The sequence below is a fragment of the Neophocaena asiaeorientalis genome, unplaced genomic scaffold (assembly GCF_003031525.2).
Source record: "Neophocaena asiaeorientalis asiaeorientalis breed wild unplaced genomic scaffold, Neophocaena_asiaeorientalis_V1.1 scaffold550, whole genome shotgun sequence".
Taxonomy (NCBI): Eukaryota; Metazoa; Chordata; class Mammalia; order Artiodactyla; family Phocoenidae; genus Neophocaena; species Neophocaena asiaeorientalis.
Genome location: NW_020173396.1, coordinates 1,874,082 through 1,897,774, shown reverse-complemented (window position 1 = coordinate 1,897,774; position 23,693 = coordinate 1,874,082). Strand labels below are relative to the sequence as shown.

At 39.0% G+C, this 23,693-nt stretch overlaps 1 protein-coding gene across 13 annotated transcripts in view; it reads left to right on the top strand.

The window, feature by feature from the left end:
• The first annotated feature begins 377 nt into the window (after nt 1-377).
• The window catches only part of MCTP1 (multiple C2 and transmembrane domain containing 1), a 352,345-nt gene continuing 329,029 nt past the window's right edge, over nt 378-23,693 (top strand). For all 13 annotated transcript variants that reach the window (XR_003003489.1, XM_024746952.1, XM_024746948.1 and 10 more), the window contains exon 1: nt 378-582. Coding sequence is in view for 12 of the 13 variants with exons in the window: in XM_024746952.1 (XP_024602720.1) it covers nt 526-582 (57 nt within the window). In the remaining variant the exon portion in view is untranslated. The remainder of the gene's footprint in view (nt 583-23,693) is intronic.

Sequence of the window (23,693 nt, the reverse complement as noted above, 5' to 3'; positions counted from 1 at the left end):
GTGTGCCTCTTTTTGTATCTCTGTCAGAGGGATGTTGGCAAGTCCACACACATTTAATAGAATTATACTGATTCACTGTGGAGAGCAAGCAGGGTAGTTTTTCTTTGTGCCAGGCTATTATTCGAATTTCCATTTGCGACTTGTGCCACAGGGAAGAAGTTGACTAAAAATGCACATATGATTTAGCGGGTGAAAATTTTCAGTTTGTAAACATTTGAGACCCCCAAATGTGATGTTTGTTACGCAATCTAAGTTTTATGAGGGGAAACTGTGTCCCTGCTGATTTGAGAGAGAGTTGAGTCATATCCTGTGAACGTGAAGCAACCGTGTTTAAACATCACGGGTTCCTCTTACTTTCATTCTAAGTCGCTGCCGTTCAGAGCAGCAAGTGCTATCTGCGAAGAGGCTGCTACTAGCCCTTGGAGGAGAACAGCCTCTCTTGCCGGGATTCAGTAAAGAAAGCCAAGTCTGAAGATGCAGTTCTGTCACTGGAGTGAAAGATGTTTTGTTTGTTTCTAATCAACTATGCTATATAGCTGCAAGCTGAAAAGTGTCTGTAATTTGCCAGTTATTTATAATAAGGTAAGTGTTATATTTTGGTTCACTCATTGTATTGTGGCAGCCTTGAATTAATGTGGCAGTTGTAGTATGTGATCATGCCTCAGAAAATGCCTTCTCACAGGGTCTTGACAGTGGCTTTGAGATTCTCATGCAAATAATTTTAAATGTATGGTACAATCCATTTGTGAGATACTTATTAGATTGATATTGCTTGTATGATAGTTTTTAATGAAAAATATAGTGCCTGAGATGTGGAAAGATTATAGTAGCTTTGTGTTGTTTTAGTTGTTTTTTTCTTAAGGATTAAGTTGTACCAGAATTATTTTTTTCTTTTTGCTACTCTAATGTCTTGGTTAAAGGTGAAATGTGAATGCATAAAATTCATATGATTATACTTGGATTTTTATTCTAAATAATCATAGCTCAACAACTATGTTTCTCTATTACAAAAAAAGTCAGTAATTTTTAGAAAAAGTTGAAAGTTGAAAAGTAGCACCTCTTGCTTAGGCTTTTTATTTTAAGTGAAAGGCCATCATATTTTTAAACTTTGGCTCTGTTTGTTTCAAAATGTGTATGAGTTTGTCACAAATTCATTTCCTCAGTTTTTGTTGGTGACACATATACGTTGTATGGATGGAGAAATCTGTGGATAGAGAAGTGAACAAGAGGTTTGCTTTTCAAATTCTCGAAGCTTGCTGCAGAAAGGTTGGGGTGGAAGACAGGAATGTTGTCTTGGTTTTTATTGATTAAAGAAATGACATCAAATCAGAGCTAAAGGTGTGTCTGGTGTCACATCACTTTGGACAATCATATTTAAGTCCTTTGAATTCTTTTGAGGTAGAAAAGGTTAATTTGATTGTGAGAGCTATAGCTGTGAATTTGTGAGACGTTGCTGAATTGAGGGGTTTTGTATGTTTAAGGACAGTTGGCATTACGATGCTGTGTTTTAATTGAACCACTATCATGCTTAGAGATCGTTTCATTTCTATTCAAAATTATGCCCACTACAAAATTGCTAGATTCTAACTACAGCTTGGAGATTATTTTCCATTAGATATATACTCAATAACTCAAGTTTTACAAAGGTTAAAGGGAAGGCATGTAGTTTTCCTCTTCTGTGAAGGGGAAATTAAAATTAGTTCAACTTCCAAACATATTTGAAGGCAATATTCTGAATTAGAAGAGAAAAACTTTAAAGAAAATGACTTAGCACTTTGAGAGCCTTTGGGACCTTGCATAGTGAAAAGGCATATATCCCAAAAGATGAGAATACGAGATGTTATGAATAGAATATCCTGATGCTTGATATGTATAAAACTCTGCTGAATTAAGTATTCTGCCTGAGACTTTTTTCTTATGCTATATGTGGATTATTAAATGTCAATAAAAAGATAGAATGTAATACATCTACATCAAGACAAAAGCATATCTTATTGCAATTTGCACTGTTTCAGATTCTTAAGTATGGATTATAATGGCCATCCAAACTGTTGTTATATATGAAAACTCAGACCGATAAAATGTTGTAAAATCAAGATTTGATAATATGTTCTGTTTCAACTGTAGACTTAATTTTTTATGACATTGTACAGCCAACTGGTAGCTACCTGATTAGATTATTGTTTCTCCTCCTTTCTTTCTGTTTTCCCCATCCTTTGGTTGTTTTCTTGCTTCTTTGCACTTCCAGGAGGAGTGTGGGTAATGGGCAGGGAGAGAGAAGGAAAGTGAGCAGACCAAATAGTGTACTGCTTTTATTTCTCACCTCTCATGATGATTTTGGTGAGAAATGAGGTCAGGAAGAGGTTAAATATAATGACAAAAATGAGTCTTTTAGATAACCTTTTAGATTTCAGTTATTCAAGAAATTCCTTGACCTCTGAGATGAAGAATAATTGGGAGCTTGGTTGGGACAAGCTTATCTACCTTACAGAATTGTTGCAAAGATGAAATATCACATCTGTTGTAGTATTTTATTAACTGTAAAGTTTATTTATTTATTTATGGCTGCGTTGGGTCTCCATTGCTGCGCACGGGCTTTCTAGTTGCAGCGAGCCGGGGCTGCTCTTTGTTGCGGTTGGGCGGGCTTCTCATTGCAGTGGCTTCTCTTGTTGTGGAGCATGAGCTCTAGAGCACGGACTCAGTAGTTGTGGCTCACGGGTTGCTCCGCAGCATGTGGGATCTTCCTGGACCAGGGCTCGAACCCATGTCCCCTGCATTGGCACACGGATTCTTAACTACTGCGCCACCAGTGAAGCCCTAGCTGTAAAGTTTTATACATATTTTTAAGGAATTGTTTTTGTGTCTTCTTGAAGTAAAGGTACTAGCAAGACATCAGAGATACTCAGAATTCCACTCTGGATTCAGAATACTTATTTTTAATAGTAAGGGTCTCCTTTTTCTCTCTTTTTGTAAACTATTTTACTTGTTAATTTCCAACCTATATAAAAATAGTATGCAAAGGTAAGCTGCAAAAAGAAAAATAAAAACCCAATTTTACCTAAGCCTCAAGTGCTGTTAAAAATTTCAAATAGCTGGAGGAAGCTCATCCTCACTCAAAAGATACTTATCAAGTGGCGATTACATTTTATCTTCAACCTAAAATCAACACGCAGTTAGGGGCAGCATCAGCAGAAGCACATAACATGACTTTTTTTTCCTTTTTAAATATGCTTCTTTTAAGTAAGGCTTTGTTTGAAGGGTTCACGATGAGGAACTACAGAGTAGGAAGAAATTATTTTATAAAGTAGTCTTTCTGACTCCTGAAAACTAAATCTTTCTGGACTATGCTTTAGATCTAGGGTCCCTAGTGAATCCTACTGGATATCAAAAGCAGCACACTCACTGGGTAAATACACAGTGATCACTCCCCTACCTACTTCTGAAAATCAGTTTTGAGGATCACACAAGACTGTTGTGTGACCGTGCTTGTGAACTCCACAGAGCTTATAAATATCACTATCACCAAGTAAGATATACAGAATTATATATTTGGAAGGGAACTTAGATGTCATCTCATATCTTCTTATTTCACAAAGAAGAGAATTAAGGTCCAGAATGCTTAAGGAAGGTGCTTAACTTCACTCAGCTAGTATCTAAACCTGTATTTTTTTTTCCTTCCAGGTTAGCTAGAAATTGACCAGAAGATTAGCTGTTTCCTACTGTAAAGAGTTTTTTTAAAAGATGAATACTATTTTCAGTATTGATGAACATCCTTATAGGAAACTATATCCCCTGAGAATGTTGCAGAGAAGACATATTGCCCTGTCTACAGGTTTTGTGGGCTGAGAATCCTCATTGGATCTAGTTTAATGGAGCATGGATTTGTGGAGTGATTATCAAACTATAGCATGTGACTCTTGGAATCTCTTAGCTATTGCCACAGTAGAAGTGTCCAAGCCCTTACTCTGCGGAGCTGAATCATAAGAGTAAATGTGCATAATGAATGGGGGTAGATTTTGTAGTTTTTTTTTGTTTGTTTGTTTGTTTGTTTTTTGCGGTACGCGGACCTCTCACCGCTGCGGCGGCTCCCGTTGTGGAGCACAGGCTCCGGACGCGCAGGCTCAGCGGCCATGGCTCACGGGCCCAGCCGCTCCACGGCATGTGGGATCCTCCCAGACCGGGGCACGAACCCGTGTCCCCTGCATCGGCAGGCGGACTCTCAACCACTGTGCCACCAGGGAAGCCCCCCATGTCTTCTTTTGATTTTGTTTTCCAGTCTACAAAGTTGAGAAGAGAACTTTTTCGTGCTAGACGACCATCCCACACATCCTGCAGGTACTTCGTAAATATTGGTGAATAACCCTATGAACATCAAGGTGGGTGAAGCACTTTCAACTCAGTTGCAGAGTCCATAGATGTGCCATTGGTATAAGTGCCAAGACTGGTAATGAATACCCCCTTGAGAGAAACCCAAGTAGGAAAGCTTTGGAAATGGTTTGTTGGGTTTTAATTCCATCTTAATTTAGTAGAGGTACTCAAATTAGTCACTTGGTCTCCCTTTACTTGAGTCATTTCACTAGTGGGATGGATTAGTAATAGTTATTCATGACAATTTACAGCATACCCAAATATGACAAACCAGGTTCCAAATCCCTCACTCCATGAGTGTTTCTCTCCAAGATGAAAATAATAATAATGGCTAGCATGTAAATCAGATTGTATAATACTGTCTCTTTTAATGAACTAATTTATTTCTTAAAACTACCTTATGAAATTTGGGCACTATTATTATTGTTCCCTTTTCACAGATGAGGAAACTGAAGCGTAAATTAAGTGACTTATCCCAACATCACACAAATGGTAGTAGAATGATCAGAGTTGAACCTAGGTAGTCAGACTTCAAAGCCAAGATTCTTAACTGCATTCCGTGCTGCCCCCAGTTTGAATCCCTTGATCCCAGTAATATGAAGTGACTCCTATAAAGTGCTACAGAGAGGAAAAGAAATATCTTAAATGTTACTACATTTAATCATCTTCAGGACTCAAACATTCTCATTTGTAGTGAAACCCAGGCCTTTATGAGCCAGAAATAAATGGAACTTATTTGAGAATTCACATAGAATGAGGCTTGTAATAATGCAAAATGCATCTGGAATGAGCAGACATAACTGAGTTCTCCTAGGTGATCGTAGTCTTTGGTGATGTGAAAAGATTTCCTTTTTTTGAGAGAGAGAGAAACAGCTCTCAATGTACACATAGTCAACAGTCAGTCCTAGGAAAACTTGTGGGAATTTGTATGTTTTGAGGGAGGATTAATGTCATGTCTCCTTTTCTTTGTACACTCCCTAAACATTTCCTGATGAAAGTCATTTGGGGGAAGGAGCACACTGAATGAATGGTAGAAGGATTTTAGGTCTGTTGTGTGACTAGATCCATTTCGATCTGCCTTCTCCAGAGAGTCCACAAATTATGCTTGAAGTTCTTAGGTAATTTTCAAACCTTCTTGTTTCCTTAGGTCTCACAAACAAGAACTTGCTTCACGATGTTTTATACCCTCAGTGCTAGCACAGTGCCTAACACATAGTAGAGCCTCAGTAAGGCTTTCTGGCAAGATGGCTGGATGGACACATGAATGGATGATAGGGATAAACTGGGGCATATCCAGATCTGCTTCGAGTCATGACTCATGTACCTGAGACTGGATTGGGGCCAGACTGTTACTGAGCTTGTGGGCACAAGGGAATGAAGTATGACATGTAAAAGGATTTACCTCAGTTCATCTCATACTTCATCATCTGATGGTTTTCAGTGTGAAACTGACATGCCTATAAGTCATTTTTTGCCACAGACCTTTCCCACTGTATCATATTAGAGATTCTTTAATTATACTTAGGAACCAGAATTGCTTTACTCCCTTGATTCAAAAGCTAAATTAAAGCAGATATATACATATATAATTAATATACATTATACATATGCAGAGAGAGAAATTAAGTAATAAAATTAAAAGGTCAAAATAAATGTGAATACCTAAAATTAATAGGAATTGTCAAAGTTTGACTATTTTAAAATTTATTGTGGGAAACAATAAAAATTCAGAAGAACAATTGAAGCAGCATATCAAAGAAAAGAAAGGTATTTTAAAAATCATTTAAAAATGCTTATTTACAAAAGTAAATTCTTTCCATCTTGGAACAGAAGCTTTGTTTTTCCACAAAATTTCGTTAGAGAGCTCAAATAAGAGGCCTGAGAACCAAAGTTTATTTGGCATAATCAGTCAGTTGTAAAGGATGGTTTCCAAAATGAGGATGGTGACTAAGGGCTTGGGTTAGGAAATGCTGTAAATTTTGAGAGAGGGTATTAAGGTGGTTATTGTTTCAAGTTTTCCGGTGGGGGAAAACACAGAGAAAACTGCTCTACAAACATTTGATCAAAAATAAAATATATACAAGTTTTAGACAGTGGGAGCAATCTATTGTGAAATTTACGCATTTGTCCTTGACCCAAAGCAGTCATTAAAAACAAAAGAAAAGAATAAAAGTCCCAATCATCAAAAAAATTTTGGATGGATTTTCTCTTGCCTGGTCCTAAACACAATAGCATATGTTCACTGTTCAAGGGTGTTCTATTTTTTTGGTGTACAGGTGCCTTGTGTTATTTGAGATGCATTTGATTCCTGTGGCTGTTTTCCTGAGGTGATTTTCCTACCTTAGAAATAGCATGTTCCAAGTCAGCAATCAGTAGAAAGTGTTAACCTGGCCAACAGTAGACCTGCATTCTACATCATAGAGTCTGGCCCTCAGGTTCAGCATCCCTCAGATGAAGGATTCATCTTGTAGCGCCTCTCGCATTTTCCAAAGACTAGGAATTATTATAGGATAGGATTCTTGTATTATTTTAATTTTTCTTTCCATTTTCAGTTCAGTGGTTGCTGTGAATATTGAAATCAATTCTGAAACTTCCAAGGTTATCTAGCCAAAGTGGCTAGAGAGCTTTTGCTAAGCCCATGCCTGGAGTTTGATAAGTGCTTATGCTATATATAGAGAGACAGACAGACAGACACACCGCGCCACACACACACACACACGGTGAGGTTAGTCAGATAGATAATTAGTTAAATGAATGATGGATGGATGAATGAATATCTCATGGCAAATGTGTATTCTAAATGTGTAAATAGCTACAAAGAATCATCCATACACCAGACATAAGAAGACTTTGTAGCATTATTACCTGTTTTAAATCATTGGTAAATTACATGGTATATTAGTGTTCAAGAGTTTTTGAAAACTATATTGCAGTTCCAAAGATGTCTAGATTACTACCAGGAAGCCACTGATATCAACAGGAATATGACTTCTTAGGTTGCTTTCAAGAGACAGTATTAAGGTGGTTATTGTTTCAAGTTTTCCAAGGGAGTAAAAAACAGAAAATTTTCTGGTAAAAATATTTGATCAAACACAACTAAATAGGGTCAAAAATATATGCAAGTTTGAGACAACGGAAACAAATCTGTTGGAAAAATAGTTTTGTTCTTGGGTCCTACATGGCAGGTGCAAAGAGCAGAGGTCCCATTTGGGTGATATTTATATAACAGGTCCTAAAATTAATAGGAATTGTCAAAGTTTGACTATTTTAAAATTTATTGTGGGAAACAATAAAAATTCAGAAGAACAATTGAAGCAGCATATCAAAGAAAAGAAAGGTATTTTAAAAATCATTTAAAAATGCTTATTTACAAAAGTAAATTCTTTCCATCTTGGAACAGAAGCTTTGTTTTTCCACAAAATTTCGTTAGAGAGCTCAAATAAGAGGCCTGAGAACCAAAGTTTATTTGGCATAATCAGTCAGTTGTAAAGGATGGTTTCCAAAATGAGGATGGTGACTAAGGGCTTGGGTTAGGAAATGCTGTAAATTTTGAGAGAGGGTATTAAGGTGGTTATTGTTTCAAGTTTTCCGGTGGGGGAAAACACAGAGAAAACTGCTCTACAAACATTTGATCAAAAATAAAATATATACAAGTTTTAGACAGTGGGAGCAATCTATTGTGAAATTTACGCATTTGTCCTTGACCCAAAGCAGTCATTAAAAACAAAAGAAAAGAATAAAAGTCCCAATCATCAAAAAAATTTTGGATGGATTTTCTCTTGCCTGGTCCTAAACACAATAGCATATGTTCACTGTTCAAGGGTGTTCTATTTTTTTGGTGTACAGGTGCCTTGTGTTATTTGAGATGCATTTGATTCCTGTGGCTGTTTTCCTGAGGTGATTTTCCTACCTTAGAAATAGCATGTTCCAAGTCAGCAATCAGTAGAAAGTGTTAACCTGGCCAACAGTAGACCTGCATTCTACATCATAGAGTCTGGCCCTCAGGTTCAGCATCCCTCAGATGAAGGATTCATCTTGTAGCGCCTCTCGCATTTTCCAAAGACTAGGAATTATTATAGGATAGGATTCTTGTATTATTTTAATTTTTCTTTCCATTTTCAGTTCAGTGGTTGCTGTGAATATTGAAATCAATTCTGAAACTTCCAAGGTTATCTAGCCAAAGTGGCTAGAGAGCTTTTGCTAAGCCCATGCCTGGAGTTTGATAAGTGCTTATGCTATATATAGAGAGACAGACAGACAGACACACCGCGCCACACACACACACACACGGTGAGGTTAGTCAGATAGATAATTAGTTAAATGAATGATGGATGGATGAATGAATATCTCATGGCAAATGTGTATTCTAAATGTGTAAATAGCTACAAAGAATCATCCATACACCAGACATAAGAAGACTTTGTAGCATTATTACCTGTTTTAAATCATTGGTAAATTACATGGTATATTAGTGTTCAAGAGTTTTTGAAAACTATATTGCAGTTCCAAAGATGTCTAGATTACTACCAGGAAGCCACTGATATCAACAGGAATATGACTTCTTAGGTTGCTTTCAAGAGACAGTATTAAGGTGGTTATTGTTTCAAGTTTTCCAAGGGAGTAAAAAACAGAAAATTTTCTGGTAAAAATATTTGATCAAACACAACTAAATAGGGTCAAAAATATATGCAAGTTTGAGACAACGGAAACAAATCTGTTGGAAAAATAGTTTTGTTCTTGGGTCCTACATGGCAGGTGCAAAGAGCAGAGGTCCCATTTGGGTGATATTTATATAACAGGCACTAATATAATTTTTTTAGAAATCAACTAAGGTCTGAAAACTATATTTGCTGCATTAAAAGACTTTCTTCGTTGTACCCGGACCTCTTCCTCATTGTCTATTATTTTTTGTAAGGTTTCATGAAAGATTGCTATTACATTTTCTATTTTAATTGAAGTTTTTAAATAAAAATTAAAGAAAAAGTTAACTAAAAACTAAACATCAGTTTTATCTAAAAAGTACAGTGTTATTTTATCTAATAAGTCAAATTAGCTCAACATGCTGTGCCACCTGTAAAGTTTCTGTGATTCCTTCCTTTACCTGAGCAGCATGTAATTCATATTCACAGACTTTTGGAATTAGAAAGTACCTTAAAATAAACTAGCTCAGCTCCTTTAATTGGCAAATGAAAAATATTCTGGCACAAGCAAATTAAATGACTTTTCCAAGGTTATATACACCCAGCTCCCAACAGAGCCAAGCTGGACCTGGAGTTCTAACATGCGACGCTGTAGTCTTTTTACTGTATCAATCAGTGAGAGCATCACTACCTGAATTTAGTATTCAAGCGGTGCATTGGATTTTCACTTCGTATTAAAATTTTAATTGTGCACAGCATAAATCAACTTAAGTTTGTCCTAATTTCCTTTTGGCCACTAAACAGTTTTTATCATATTTTTTTGGAAGGGCACTTTTTTACCCACAGATTCTCCATAGACGCTTTTCCTAACACCTGATAGTTTACCTTGATTCTATTCACTTGGCAATGCAAATGCATTTGTAATTACGGAGACGGGTCCACATTTAACCACTCGTGCACATCTAAAACTGGTTATATTTTCCACCCCCTCCAACTTTCCAGATCCTCAAAATAAATGCATTACATCAAACTGACAGAAAACTCCATAAATGCAAATTATTGTATTGGGAGCAACATACACATCAATTCAAATCATTTAACCAAACAAATGGAAACAATTACTGAACAATGCTCGGTACTAATAACTGTACTTTTGTCATCGAAGTAGTGATGTGCTGCAAGTTCCCTGCCCCATTGCCTTGCTCCGTGGCTCCTTCAGAAGCTGGGCGGCCACACCCAGGCAGCAGCACTCAGGGTGCAGGGTTCTCTACCTCTCCAGGTGGAAGGTCCCCTTAGGAGATAGCCCAGGTACAGATGGCACCAGGTAATCTGGTCTACCCTCTTTCTTTTAGATAAGAACCAGCAAAGATTGTACCTGATTTGGCTTCTTATTTGCAACTGCAGTGGCAAGTGAGGAAGGGAGATTTTTTCCAGTGTGTTCTTTAGAATACTAGTTCTATGAAATCAGCATCCTGTAATCAAATAACTTTGGGAAACATGGCATATTTTATTCCATTTTGAATATTCACACTGGATGCAAAAGGCAAACACTTTACAAGCTTGAAGTGGGGATAGTTTAATATTCTTTAACCCAGTATTTCCCAAATAAATCCGTTTTCAAAATATGACCTATTCAGATTGTGGAACACACTTGGGAAACACAAATTAGACATTTCCCTCACTGACTGTGTGTCCTGGAAAGAGGGTGGTTTGGGAAATGTGAATTTGATGTTCCCTTGGGGTCTCTGTCCCTACAAGCCTCTCATAAAATGAGCTCAATACTGAGTGTAAGGATAATTTTGACTTTGAGATTTTTCACCTCATTCAATAATACTGTTCAGTAGCACCCAAGATGCTGTTTCTCTGCGTTGGTTGGATCACAAAAGAAGAGCGGCCCAGAGCAGGGAATGATAAACCTCTGAAGTGGGAGATGGAGAAAATTTCACAGAAATGCTCCTTAAGCTGCATCTGGAAGGACGTGTTGGCATTTTCCTGGTGGATAAGAGCACAGGCGCAGAGGCTTCCCTCAATGTAAGAGTTCAGGAAACTGGTTAAAAAAAAAAAAGTGTCTGGAGTCTGAGGTGGAAATGGGCGTGGCTGATGAACCAAGTCAACCCGAGTCAGCTCGTGCATGAAGTTCTTTCACTGCTATGCTGAGAAGCTTGGCCTTCACCTTGTAGGGCAGTGACTCTTCAACCGGATGGTGCATCAGATTCACCAGGAATCTTTTCCAAACTCTGTACCCTATGCCCAAGAGATTCTGGTTCATTAGGTTATGGGTAGAGCTCAAGAATGTAAATTTTGGGAAAAGCACCAGGTGTACACTCTAAGCTGATAAAACTTGGGGCATCAGGAAATGGTGTTAAGGAGAGGGATGTTGTAATTGGAATTTTGAAGACTTTGAGGAGGAAGCGTTGAGAGGAATGTTCCCAAAGGCAGGGAAACCATTTGGAGGCTGTTACACCAATGTGAGCAAAAAACAACTAGGAAAACAAAGGCAGTGATGTGGGAGGCAGATGGGGGACCACAGGTCTGGTCCAGATCTGATCCATGGTATTTGGTGGCTGACCAAATAACAGGTGTAAAAGGGAGTGTCTGGGTCCTTGGCTTGATGATGCTGACAACCAGGGCAGGAAACACTGAAGGGGATGCACCTGAGCTCCTGTTCATTCCTCGCTCTTCTTCTTCCACCTACAGCTTTGCTACCGTGTGGCATGTCTAGCTTGCCTCCACCTCATAGCGCTGTCATCTTCTTCCATAACTTTTCAACCATTAGACCTTCTGTGCAACTGAGCACCTCCTTGTTGAAAAGATACCAGAGAAGCCCTGATCTGTTGGGAGAGCCGTCCTAGGACCAGGAGTGCACTTGAGGCATTTTGAGCACGGGAGTAACCATTTGGGAAGATGTACGTGAATGGCGGATCTTTGTAGGAGAATTCACAGAGCACCCTGTACTGTGAATCTAGTTGGGGCTGTGATCAGCCACTTCCCCACTCCATACTCAGTGAGGCTGAGGAAGCAGGGTTGGGTAAATGTGTAGAATAGCCACAAAATGCTTAATAAATAGGTACCCTCAGTCCTAAGTCAAGGGCTCCCAACCAAGCCTCAGCAGCAGAGAGAAGTTAAGCCATGAGTCTGGATGAAGAGAAAACTAATGAAGTGAGGAAGCTGAGATTCTGTTGAACAATCAAAGAATAGCTTTGGCAAGTGCCACGACGTGGGCTTCGACCCCACCTCTGCCCAAGGCTAAAAAGAATTAAGAGGCTCGTGGCGTGGGGCTTGGTGAACTTCCTGAGAAGTTCAGCTGTACAGTATAGCTGGGCCAGTGAAAAAGGTCCTGTGAGCTGTGATGTGAATGCAGGGTATTATGATGAGCTATAACAAGGAGCAGAAAAGGCCAGGTGGCACCAGGCTTGAGAGAGGCTCTCAATACATCCCATGAAAACAGGTGGTAAGTGGAGTCCAGACTTGGAGCTAGAAGACCTGGGTTCAAATCCAGACCCCACTATATACAGAATATGTGATTTTGAGAACATTATTTGACATCTCTGGGCTTCAGTTTCCAACTTCAAAAATGAGAATAAAAATACCTTCTTTGGAACTAGCTAGTGTAGGTTAGATAAAGAGTGTAATGTGGGCCCCCCCCCTGCTGTCAGTATTCCCACCTGATCAATGCCCGAGCCTTTTCGCAGTATCATAATTGAAGCATACACTAGTCTAGTGGTCTGTGGAGCAATCAATTCATGTGAGACAGTCTTGGGCAAAAACTGAAAAAGCCTGTACTATGCAAGGTGAATTTGACAGGAGGGTTATTGATTAGAATCTTGTTTACAAGCTCTTGTTTATATTTCCTCAGCCTTATGTAATTTGTTCAGGATTTAACGGAACTAGGGTTAGAAGGATAGGACTTAATGTATTGAAGAACTGACAGGATGCTTCTTAATACTGATTTTACTGGAACATAAGAGCAACTAGTCAAACTATGTTTCTAGATGAGGTGAGGGGAATGGGGTCCATTGGTGCCTCCAGAACCAAAGCCAAAATATGCTTAGCATCAGTATGCCAACCGACCCCCAAGCACAACACAACACATACATGGCTGGGGGAGGCGGGAGAGACAGAGAGCAGGAAAATTGTAATGAATAGTTTCATATTAGAGTCTCTGAGAAATCCAATTGTTAAGAAACCTGTATATCAGTTAAACTTGTTTACGCTAAAGGAAGACTTGTTTTTCTCATGGACCTATTAAAATTTCTCTAGCAGTTTTTCTGTATAAAAATACTGGAAAAGAGTACAAATAGATGAACTTTCAGAAGTATGTATTTCTGCCCAAACTGATTTCTCAGAAGTTCAGCAGAGAAGCAAAGTATAAAATTCACCTTTCATATGATTGCCAGATTTTAATAAAAATCTAGTAAATATTTTATTTAAGACAGTCTCACTTATGTGATCATGGATGTCTTTCTGATTTTTAGATGCATTGGTCTCCGCAGTGACCACAATCCCATAGAGTGAAACTTCAAACCTAAAAGGGCCTGTGTAGTCACGTGCGATTCACTGGTTGTTTCAGTGCATTCCTCTCCATGCATTCATTCAACGGTGCAGAAATATTTTTTGAGAGCCTTTGTGTCAGGTACTGTGGGGACACATTCAGCAGATAAAATGAACACAATGTATGCCAACAAGAAGCTTTAATCACTCTCATGCGTATCAAATTATAAGCTATACTGAGTGACATTAGATAAAATAGATGATGATAGAGTATAATAGGGGAAGGTAATTTAGATTATGGGCTCAGGGAAGTTGACTCTGAGGAAATGACTTTTAAGCTGAGACTAGAGATGTGTAGAATTAATTTTGGTTTCCCATGAGCTTTAAAAAATTTTTATTTTGTATTGGAGTATAGTTGATTAACAATGTTGTGTTAGTTTCAGGTGTACAGCAAAAGAGATTCCGTTAGACATATACATGTATCTATTCTTTTTCAAATTCTTTTCCCTTTTAGGTTATTACAGAATGTCTAGCAGAGTTCCCTGGGCTATACAGTAGGTCTTTGTTGGTTATCTATTTTGTATACAGTAGTGTGTATATGTCAGTCCCAAACTCCCAATTTATCCCTCCCCGACACCTTTCCCCTTCGGTAACCATAAGTTTTTTCCCCAAGTCTGTGAGTCTGTTTCTTGTTTGTAAATAAGTTCATTTTTGTCATTTTTTTTAAGATCTCACATATAAGTGATAGCATGTGATATTTGTCTTTCTCTGTCTGCCTTACCTCACTTATGATAATCTCCAGGTCCAACCATGTTACTGCAAATGGCATTATTTCATTCTTTTTAATGGTTAATATTCTATTGTATATATGTGCCACATCTTCTTTATCCATTCCTCTGTCGATGGATGTTTAGGTTGCTTCCATGTCTTGACTATTGTAAACAGCACTGCAGTGAACATTGGGGTGCAGGTATCCTTTTGAACCATGATTTTCTCTGGATATGTGCCCAGGAATGGGATTGCAGAATCATATGATAGCTCTAGTTTTAGTTTTTTAAGGAACCTCCATACTGTTCTCCATAGTGGCTGTATCAATTTACATCCGTGCACCAACAGTGCAAGAGGGTTCCCTCTTCTCCACACCCTCTCCAGCATTTATTAATTGTAGACTTTTTGATGATGGCCATTCTGACTGGTGTGATTTTTAAGTGTGTGAGGATAAGAGAAAGCTATATTAGGTACCCAGCACAGTATTTGGTACAAAAGATTTCCGGGAGATTCAGATCCACTCTGTCTCCTAATCAATGAATATCAAGCCAGACTCGAGAGACCAGCTGGTGGGCTACACATGCTGCCATCAGTTCTGGCAGTAAGTCCCAGGTTATCTGTGGACCCACTTGACTCCACAGCCTTTCTGATTAGCCTTCACTGAGCATATTCTCTGCGCGAATTTCTGCACAAATCTTCTTTATTCAACATTTCTCTGCAAAGATGAGCACCCTGTTTCTCCCTTCCCCTGCATTCCAGTTCATCCAGTTTGGCTGTGGTTCTCTGTCTCCTCTCCTTGAGAATACGTTCATCTCCTGGAACCCCAGCCCCATGGAACTTCCCTTGAGCCAAGACATTGCCATGTTCCCAATGAGGATTGTCAGCCTGTTGTCCCTCCACCCCCTGGACCACCTTAACCAGGTCATACCCTTCCAATGCAGTCCATAGTTGCATAGTTAAAATCAGAATGAGCCTTATCTGCCCCCTAGACTTTGTGATTCCTGCTTCTGCATTGACTCCTGGGGGGATGGGACTAATGCTACATGAGTTCACCAAGCCACAGCCCAGGCCTGCCTTTCCTCTCACCCACAGCCAGCCTTCCCTTGATGATCCTGCCTCGAACGCAGCCCAAATCCTGTGCGTAACTGGTGAGATCTGAGTTGCTCCCTGGGCGCAGCAGTACAGGACAACTCCCAAGGCAGAGGGGATGGTAGCAGTGCTTCTATTGGGATCAGACCACAGTGGGCTTGCCTGAGGAGAATGACGCTATCCTCTGGAGTGGGCTTGAAGTGGACTGGGTTTGAATTCATTGTTAGAGGATCCAAGAGTAATTATGAAGTAACCAGAGCTACTGTGGAGGCTGGGAGGTTTGGAGCTCCCTAAAGGTATTCCCCAATCAGCACTGCAGGATTGGAGTCTCCCTAACAGAGGAGAAAGGAACCAGAGGAGGCTGGAGCACTCCTTGCTGCCCAAAGGCATCAAAGGGCCGGGCACTGCAGCAGCAGAGAGCAAGCGCGTTTCCAGAAGCATTGCTTCAACACCTGTTCTCTCCTCGGGCGAGATGCACAGCTGGGTTTCAGAAAATCACCAGAGCAGCTGGCTTGTGACCATAGACCCTAGTGGGCCTTTCATGGATGAGGTGTTGGCAGATGTGTAAGAAGACAACTTAGATGCTGATCGAAGAGTGCTTTGATGTGAGTGTAAAAATGACAGGCTCCACCACAGAGAACAGGAAGGCAGTTCTGCCTCTCTTTGTGGTTTCTGAGGTTTGTGGTTTTAAGGCTACTGGGACCACTTACAGGAAACGTTGTTCTTTTGTTTTTCTGTCTGAAACACCCGCAACAGTGAAGAGCCAAAAGGCAGGGGCCTCCAGGAAGAGCACACTTTGAAAAAGGATGCCTTTGCTGTTCTTACACGTGTTTCCTATTTCCAGCTATTTCCAGATACAGACATAGACACGCATATCAGATTCTACCCTTGCAGGTAAGGCACCTGGCTGTGTCATCAAAATGTAGCATATTTCCATATATTTTATTCTGTTAAAAAAACATGCCTATGCTTTCAAGCCTGGGTTGACCAAGGGAAGGTCCTTATTAACAGCTCCTTTATTGTTTAATGTGATCAGCTTGATTTCTGCATGGAAGACCTCACAAAGCCAGTGAAAACTGTGATCTGCAAAGTTAGGAATGCATGAAAATGCTTATGCTATGTGGACTTCTAAATCATTTTATGCTCAGTTTCTGCTACATCTGTTTCTATTCAGTGACCTACCAAAAATATGGCAGAGCTCTTGCTATTGCCTTAATACATTCTCTGTCACACCACCCCTTTCTTTCTGAACAATCATAGTGGGCGATGAGAAAAATAGGACACGTTTGAGAGAAAATGGGTGGCTATACAAAAGACAAGTACATTTCTTTGGCTGTCAAAATTAGCTATGAAAATTAAGATTGAGAACATCTGTCTTAATTATATATGTAGCACAGACTGTTCTGTTGTTTCACAGTCTCTCTCAGAAAAAAAAAAAAGGAAGAAAAGTTACCTGCTAGTCTCTCATGATCTTCTCCTAAGTCTAATTTGCTTTTGGCTATAAAATGCTACTGTTGATATTAAATAATGTTCTTATGTGCAAATATGTAAAATTTTTGCAATTCCTTTTGCAGACCCTGTATTGTAAGGTTGGCAAGGACAGACTAAATACAGTAATCATAAATTTCAAAATAGAAATGACTACCAAAGTGTGTTAGCTCGGTGTTTAATTAGGCATAGAGGCTTTATTTTTTGACCCAGTTGTGAAAACCATACTAATGCAAACTGATATCAAGAAAACTGCTGGGAATAGCAAAGGAAATGGAAGTGAACTAAGTAGAAAACAGATCCTGACCCACCAGGCAGTTGAAGGCTTGATATATTTACCATTCACTAAACGTCCTCAGAGTACTAGACACCACAGAAAACCCATAAGTCTGCTAGGGCCTGTGCACCTGCCACCAGCCACTGAGGCTGTTGACATATTAAACTACAACCCTCCTGTTTTTGTGTTTCCTTTATTTTCCTTTTTAAGAATGATTGTGGCCAAATTCCTATATTTACTGTCCCTTAGAATTAGACGTTTATTTTCCTCTTCTGTCAACATTCCTTCTCTCTTTCTCCCCTCTCCCTTGCCTTTTCCTGTCCGCTTGCTGTGAATTAAATCTATTTTCACTGGTTGGGTATTTCTTAGGGGGAAACCTACCCAAGATATTATCTCTGTCTTTGAGAAACTTACAGTCAAATGTGGCTCAGTTCACTTTCTAGTCTTGCTGAATGTATTTTTCATTTTAACTTGATTTGAATATAATAATAATAAATTTAATAGAATAGAATAATTACCTTTTTTTTCTGTATCAAAAAAGAAAGATCTTATTGAAAGGTCAAATTAATTTAATGATTTATGTTTTAAATTGAGGTTAAGAAATAGATTGTTTCGTTTATTATAACAATATGTATTTAAAATACTTTAAAATATATGTAAATATATTTCATAGGTTAATAATAAATATACCTTAACTTATTTTTGCATAACAATTTTATTTTTCAGCAAGTTATCAATTTATATATTATTTGTAGATCTCTTTGAATTTTCTGTAGAGAAAATCTGTGAATGATGTCACTTTTATTTCTTCCTTTCCAAATCATATATTTTGTATTTTGTTTTCATCTTCACTGCTGTGATCAGGACTTTGGTAAAACATTGAGTTGAAGTGATGGTAGTGGATATCCTGTCTTTCTTGCAATCTGAAAGGGAAAGATTTAATTTTTACCATAAATAACAATGATATGTGTTAATTACTTTTATCAGATTAAGAGATTTGCTGGCTTGCTAGGATTTTTTAAATTATTAGACATTAAATTTTATGAAATGTTTTTCCTATATCTTTTGAGATGATCATATGAATTTTGCCTTTAATTTCCTAATTGGTGAATTATATTAATTGGATCTCTGATAGTAACCCACTTTCAAATTCATAGAATAAGCCCATCTTGGTCATAATGTTTTATCTTTAATATACATTGCTGGATTTAGTTTACTAATATTTTGTTTGGAATTTTTGCATATACATTTGTGAGTGAAATTGGCCATATTTTTTTCTTTCTTGCAATTGCCTTGTCAAATTTTGGCATTAACTTATTGGCCTCAAAGAGTTGATAATTTTTTTTTATACTCTGGTATAATCTGTATAAAACTGAAACGATTTTTTAGATATAGGAAGATTTTAATTATGGATAACATTTGTTAAATAGTTTTAGTTATGTTCAAGTTATCTAGCCCTTGAATTAGTTTTAATTTTTAGATATAAGTCCATTTTATGTAAACTTCAAAATAATTGACAAAATTTATGTATTGTTTTATTTTGTGGGAAATGCAGAAGCAGTAAATACTTTTAAGCAGAAAAAGACACAGTATTCAGAGATGTTATGCAAGATGAGCTGGATCAGGATTGAAAACCTGTAACTCTTTATTGGTCAGAAATTTAAATGGCAACTGTTAAAGTCATGTTTGAAATAGTCATACTCAGCTTCATCAACATCTCAGCCATTAACAAAATGATTGAATCTGTTGCTCACTTTTTTTTTTTTTTTTTTTTGCGGTACGCGGGCCATTCACTGTTCTGGCCTCTCCTGTTGCGGAGCACGGGCTCCGGACACACAGGCTCAGCGGCCATGGCTCACGGGCCCAGCTGCTCCGTGGCACGTGGGATCTTCCCGGACTGGGGCCCGAACCCATGTCCCCTGCATCGGCAGGCAGACTCTCAACCACTGCGCCACCAGGGAAGCCCTGTTGCTCACTTTTAACTCTGTAATATTTCCTATAAGATGGTTGCCTGTTGGTTTATTAAATGTCCAGTCATACTTTAAAGGAAAGTCCTGTGGGTAGTTCTATATTCCATTCTTATATGTCATGCTAGTGTACGTATGGGCCTTTGTATATGGCTCTAACTCAAAGTTTCTCTGAGTTCATTGAACCCCTGGTGGACCTCAAATGTTCTCCACATGGACTGAGAACTCATCCAAAATGCCAAATTATTGTATTTGGTCTTAGGGTCAAATGACATTCATTCTTTTTTTTTTTTTTTTTTTTTGCGGTACACGGGCCTCTCACTGTTGTGGCCTCTCCTGTTGTGGAGCACAGGCTCCGGACGCACAGGCTCAGCGTCCATGGCTCACGGGCCCAGCCACTCTGCGGCATGTGGGATCTTCCCAGACCGGGGCACGAACCCGCATCCCCTGCATCGGCAGGCGGACTCTCAACCACTGCGCCACCAGGGAAGCCCGACATTCATTCTTATGTACACATATAGGATATTTGCTAGTACCCCACTGAGTGATTTATTGATTACTAAAATTTGGTTATTTGTTAATAAATGTAACATTATACAGATTCTAGGGATACAAAATCAGTAGAATCTGAGGAAGTCCAGTTGTCACAACACAACTGGCAGCACTGTGTAGCTCCTATTGTGTACACACATAAAGAGTCAGAATCTTCACAGATTTTTGGATTAAGGGTTGTTAACAGTGTATTCTTAGTGCCATTTTTAGGTGATTGTGTCTCTCAGTTGCAGCTATTTTTATGTAAACTATCATCAGTTTTGCTTCACTATTAATTCCATTTGCTGTGGATTATCTGGTTAACCTTATAGTATGTAGATTGCACATATATATGTGTGTATATATATATAAACAGTTGTTTGGGAGCCACTAATTCCAATGGTCAGACCTTAAGGCACATGTTGTAGTTTGAATGTGGACAATTCATACATTTAGTACTAAAGCAGATGTTTACACAGTTTGATTAGTTGTGATGTTTCATTGTTATCACAGTCTTTCTTACACCTCCGTCTCCCTGTCTCCCACTGGAAAATGGAAAATGGTGGGGTAGGGTGGCTGTGGGGTTGTTTACTTGTTATAATTGGGCTGAGATAACAACCTTTTGTGGATTACTCATTAGAGGACTCCAGGGATAAACATTCGATGATAAAACATAAAGCAGTCATGAGTGAACATCCTGCATCAAAAATTCTTTTCTATTGTCTCTTAAGAAATACAGACTAAACAAACATTTCCTTGTTTCCTATTTCCAGAAGGGAGGCTTCTTCTGGAATTAACTTCTCTGCTAATGTATAATCTTTTGGCAGAGAAGGTGAGAATCTTGCAGCTTAGTATTTCTTTAAAAGAATGAATGGCCACATCAGCACCACTGACGAGTTTGCTGTAATAGAAACAGTTCACAGAAGGGAGAGTACAGTGAAAGGGAAATGGAAACAAAAATGGAAATCGGAAGATCCCTGAGCTCTGGTGTTTGAAGGTCGGAGGTCAGCTTTCCCAGTGCAGTGCTCTTCTACAGGGTCACCCACACGCATGTCCTCCTTGTTCATCTGTGAATGTTGAATCCACCATTTCTCTATGGACATTGGGGAAACTTGTTTTGAAAATTATGCAAGGAAAGTTCCTTTTCAAAGATCCATTCCTAGACTCAGAAATAATAAGAAAACATTGTCCTGACAATCAGTGTCATTTGCTGTGCATATTAGGATATATGTCTGCATGCCTACTTGAATGTGCTTGGATTTTTCTGGCTTAGAATTTGTAATTACTGAAATTAAATAATGCAGTTGCCAGAAGGATCTGTGGGGACCGTTCAGTTTTTTTTGACCTGTCTTATGCTGAAGGGACTCTCAGATGCGTTCAGAATACCAGCCTCTCATTCATGTTCCTGCTGCTTATCTGATTTCCACATCTATAAAGGAAGCTGGATCTTAGCACGGGGAGGGAACTTTGAAGCTCTTTTCTTGTATCTTAAACTGGAGTGCATGCTACTCTGAACCTAGAGATAGATATACTACCAACCAAGAGTTGAAAGTCAGAATAAGTTTTGGACCCAAATAAGCTAGAGTACATCAAGGCATTAACTGTGATGGGTTTTCCCAGCATCTGTTTTTTTTTTTAATCAAAATATATACTCTTCAATAAAAAGCATAAAGGTCACTTGTGGATTCTCTAAGATCTTGCTTGAGTAAAATTTTTAATACTATAAACACATCAGAGGCTGAAAAAAATCAGTTATTGTAAAAAATAAATAATACTTAGTAAATGCTGTGACCAGACCCCATTCATTGATCACATTGGTGGAAACGGTCATTCTTGAATCCAAATCTCATGTCTGTTGATTGCCTTGCTTCCCATTTTAACTATGAACTTGCTAACTACTAGCTGGGGCAAGTAACATAAACTCTCTTAACCTCAGGTTCCTTATTAGAAAACAGGGTGAGTATAGTGAGGAAGACCACAGGCTCTGGAGTTCACCTGCAGTTGTAGCCCAGTCTTCTGCCCCTCAATTGCAGTTGCTTAATCCGAGGCACGTTGGCCTCTGTATGACTCAGTGTCCTCGTGTGTCAAACATTGATCACCATAAAACAGCCTCCTGTGAGTTTCAAATGGGACAGTGAATGCCAAGCACTTAACACAGTGCCTTCCACAAAGAAAGCATTCAATAAATATTCGTTATTAAAAACAACCTTGAAGAGGATTTGTGGAAATACGTTGGTCATGCATTGGAAGCAAAAAGGCCACGTATAAAGGCAGACCAAGGGAATCTTTTACCATTATGACTTTGAAAACCTACTTCCATTTGTAAGAATTCTCTAATTTTTCCCCCTGATTTATCTGTTTCATCAATAGTTGTTCCGCCTTTGATTCATCAGCCCACACTTTTTTAGTCTTTTCTTTTTCTGTATTTGGCATAAAAGGGGAAAAGAAAGATGTCAGAGAGTCATTGTGGCTGTATTTATATCAGCCCAACTTCCATGACTGGCATGTTCCCATCATTTCCCAATGGAGTTGCCAGATGATCAAAGACCTTACTGACGTTTTGCTGGGAATTAAGAATATGGAAACAAGCATAGGTTAAGGACAGAGTCTTCTTTAAACTCTGTTTTAGTATATCATCTGGAATTCTGCATAGAACAAAGTCATTTTGGATAGACCCAGAAACTACCAACAGAGGGCAATGACTTTGATATACCTGCAGATGTGGCAATGTTTTTTTGTGTTTTTTTTTACTTTTTTCATCCTTCTGAGTTTAGCAGTAAATTATGCTCTGCAAGGCTCTTTATTAGAAGTTAGGGTGCATTTTCCAACAAATAATTTTACGACTAATGAAAAACGTGCTAGAAGTCGGAAGCTCACAAGCCTGCTTAACCCACCGGTTATTAAATGTATGCTGGTGAGCGTCTCACAGCTCTGCAGAAGCTGGTCACCCAGAATGCCAGAGGTGCCCTGCTGCATGGGATGGGTTCTTCCCTCGTTCGCTTCCATTTGGTAGCAGGCAGATTAGGTGCCCCTCTAGCTTCAGGAACCTGGAATAGATGTTCCAAAGAGACAGAGATGAGAAAGGGGAGAGGAGTGTGCCTGATGGCTCTAGAAACCAAGGAGTGAGAGAACGGGTCAAGTATAAGCAGAGAAGAGCCAGGGGCTAAGGACCCGTGGCCTGCAAAGCATACTTCTTGTTTCCAAACCAACCCCTTGAAGGTCTGTTTTCTGTCCCAACAAAGATCCTAGGGTTGAGCTACATACTTCCTATTCCACTGCCCTCAATTTTTTGCTTTTGACTATGATTTCTGTACATCTTGGGTTCACACAGTAGAATAGTCTCTCTCTCAATTTCCCTTCTCCTTTGCCTTTTGAGAAAGTGTGAGGGATTTTAGTCCAAGTGATAAAAGAAAGCTGACTAGAAATAAAGTGTTCTTATTATGCTCAGCCTTCCCGCACCCCATACCGTGACTACTATCACCACTCTCCACATCTTCTCTTTCTCACCTCTCCTCTCCTTTTCACTTCAACCTGCTGGAGACAAGGTTCCAATAATAAAACTTAGGGCAGACAATGGACTCAACTGAGATTTCTGCAACTTTTCAGAGAATAATCTTAACGCAGCTCTTTCATGCATACGGTGACAAGCACGTTTCTGAGCCTGTGGATCCCAGTGAAGATGGTGGCCCTAGACCCGAGGGGCTAAGATAGGAGCTGGAGATGTTGTTGAGTGGACCAGACTGAGGTCAAAGAACTATGCATTTTTTATGAAAAGAGCATCAAAGATACTTGAGCGTATTGCTCTCCTGATTCCCTGAAAACTTTGTTTGGAGTCATCCCTAGGGTGAAGTAAAAGGAGGAATAAATTGTCCCTGGTGGCAGGAAGCTCTGCAACAACAAGAGGCATGAGGAGAGAAGGGAACATTCCCACAATCTTCTCTACATGGAAATCTTTTATCCCCACCCTTGCATTTATTTTTATTTACATCTACCTTGCAGTAGTGTATTTTAAGTTTGAATAAGGCTTAACAGTTTCCAAAGTACTTTCCCAAACAGTATTTCATTTGAACCTCA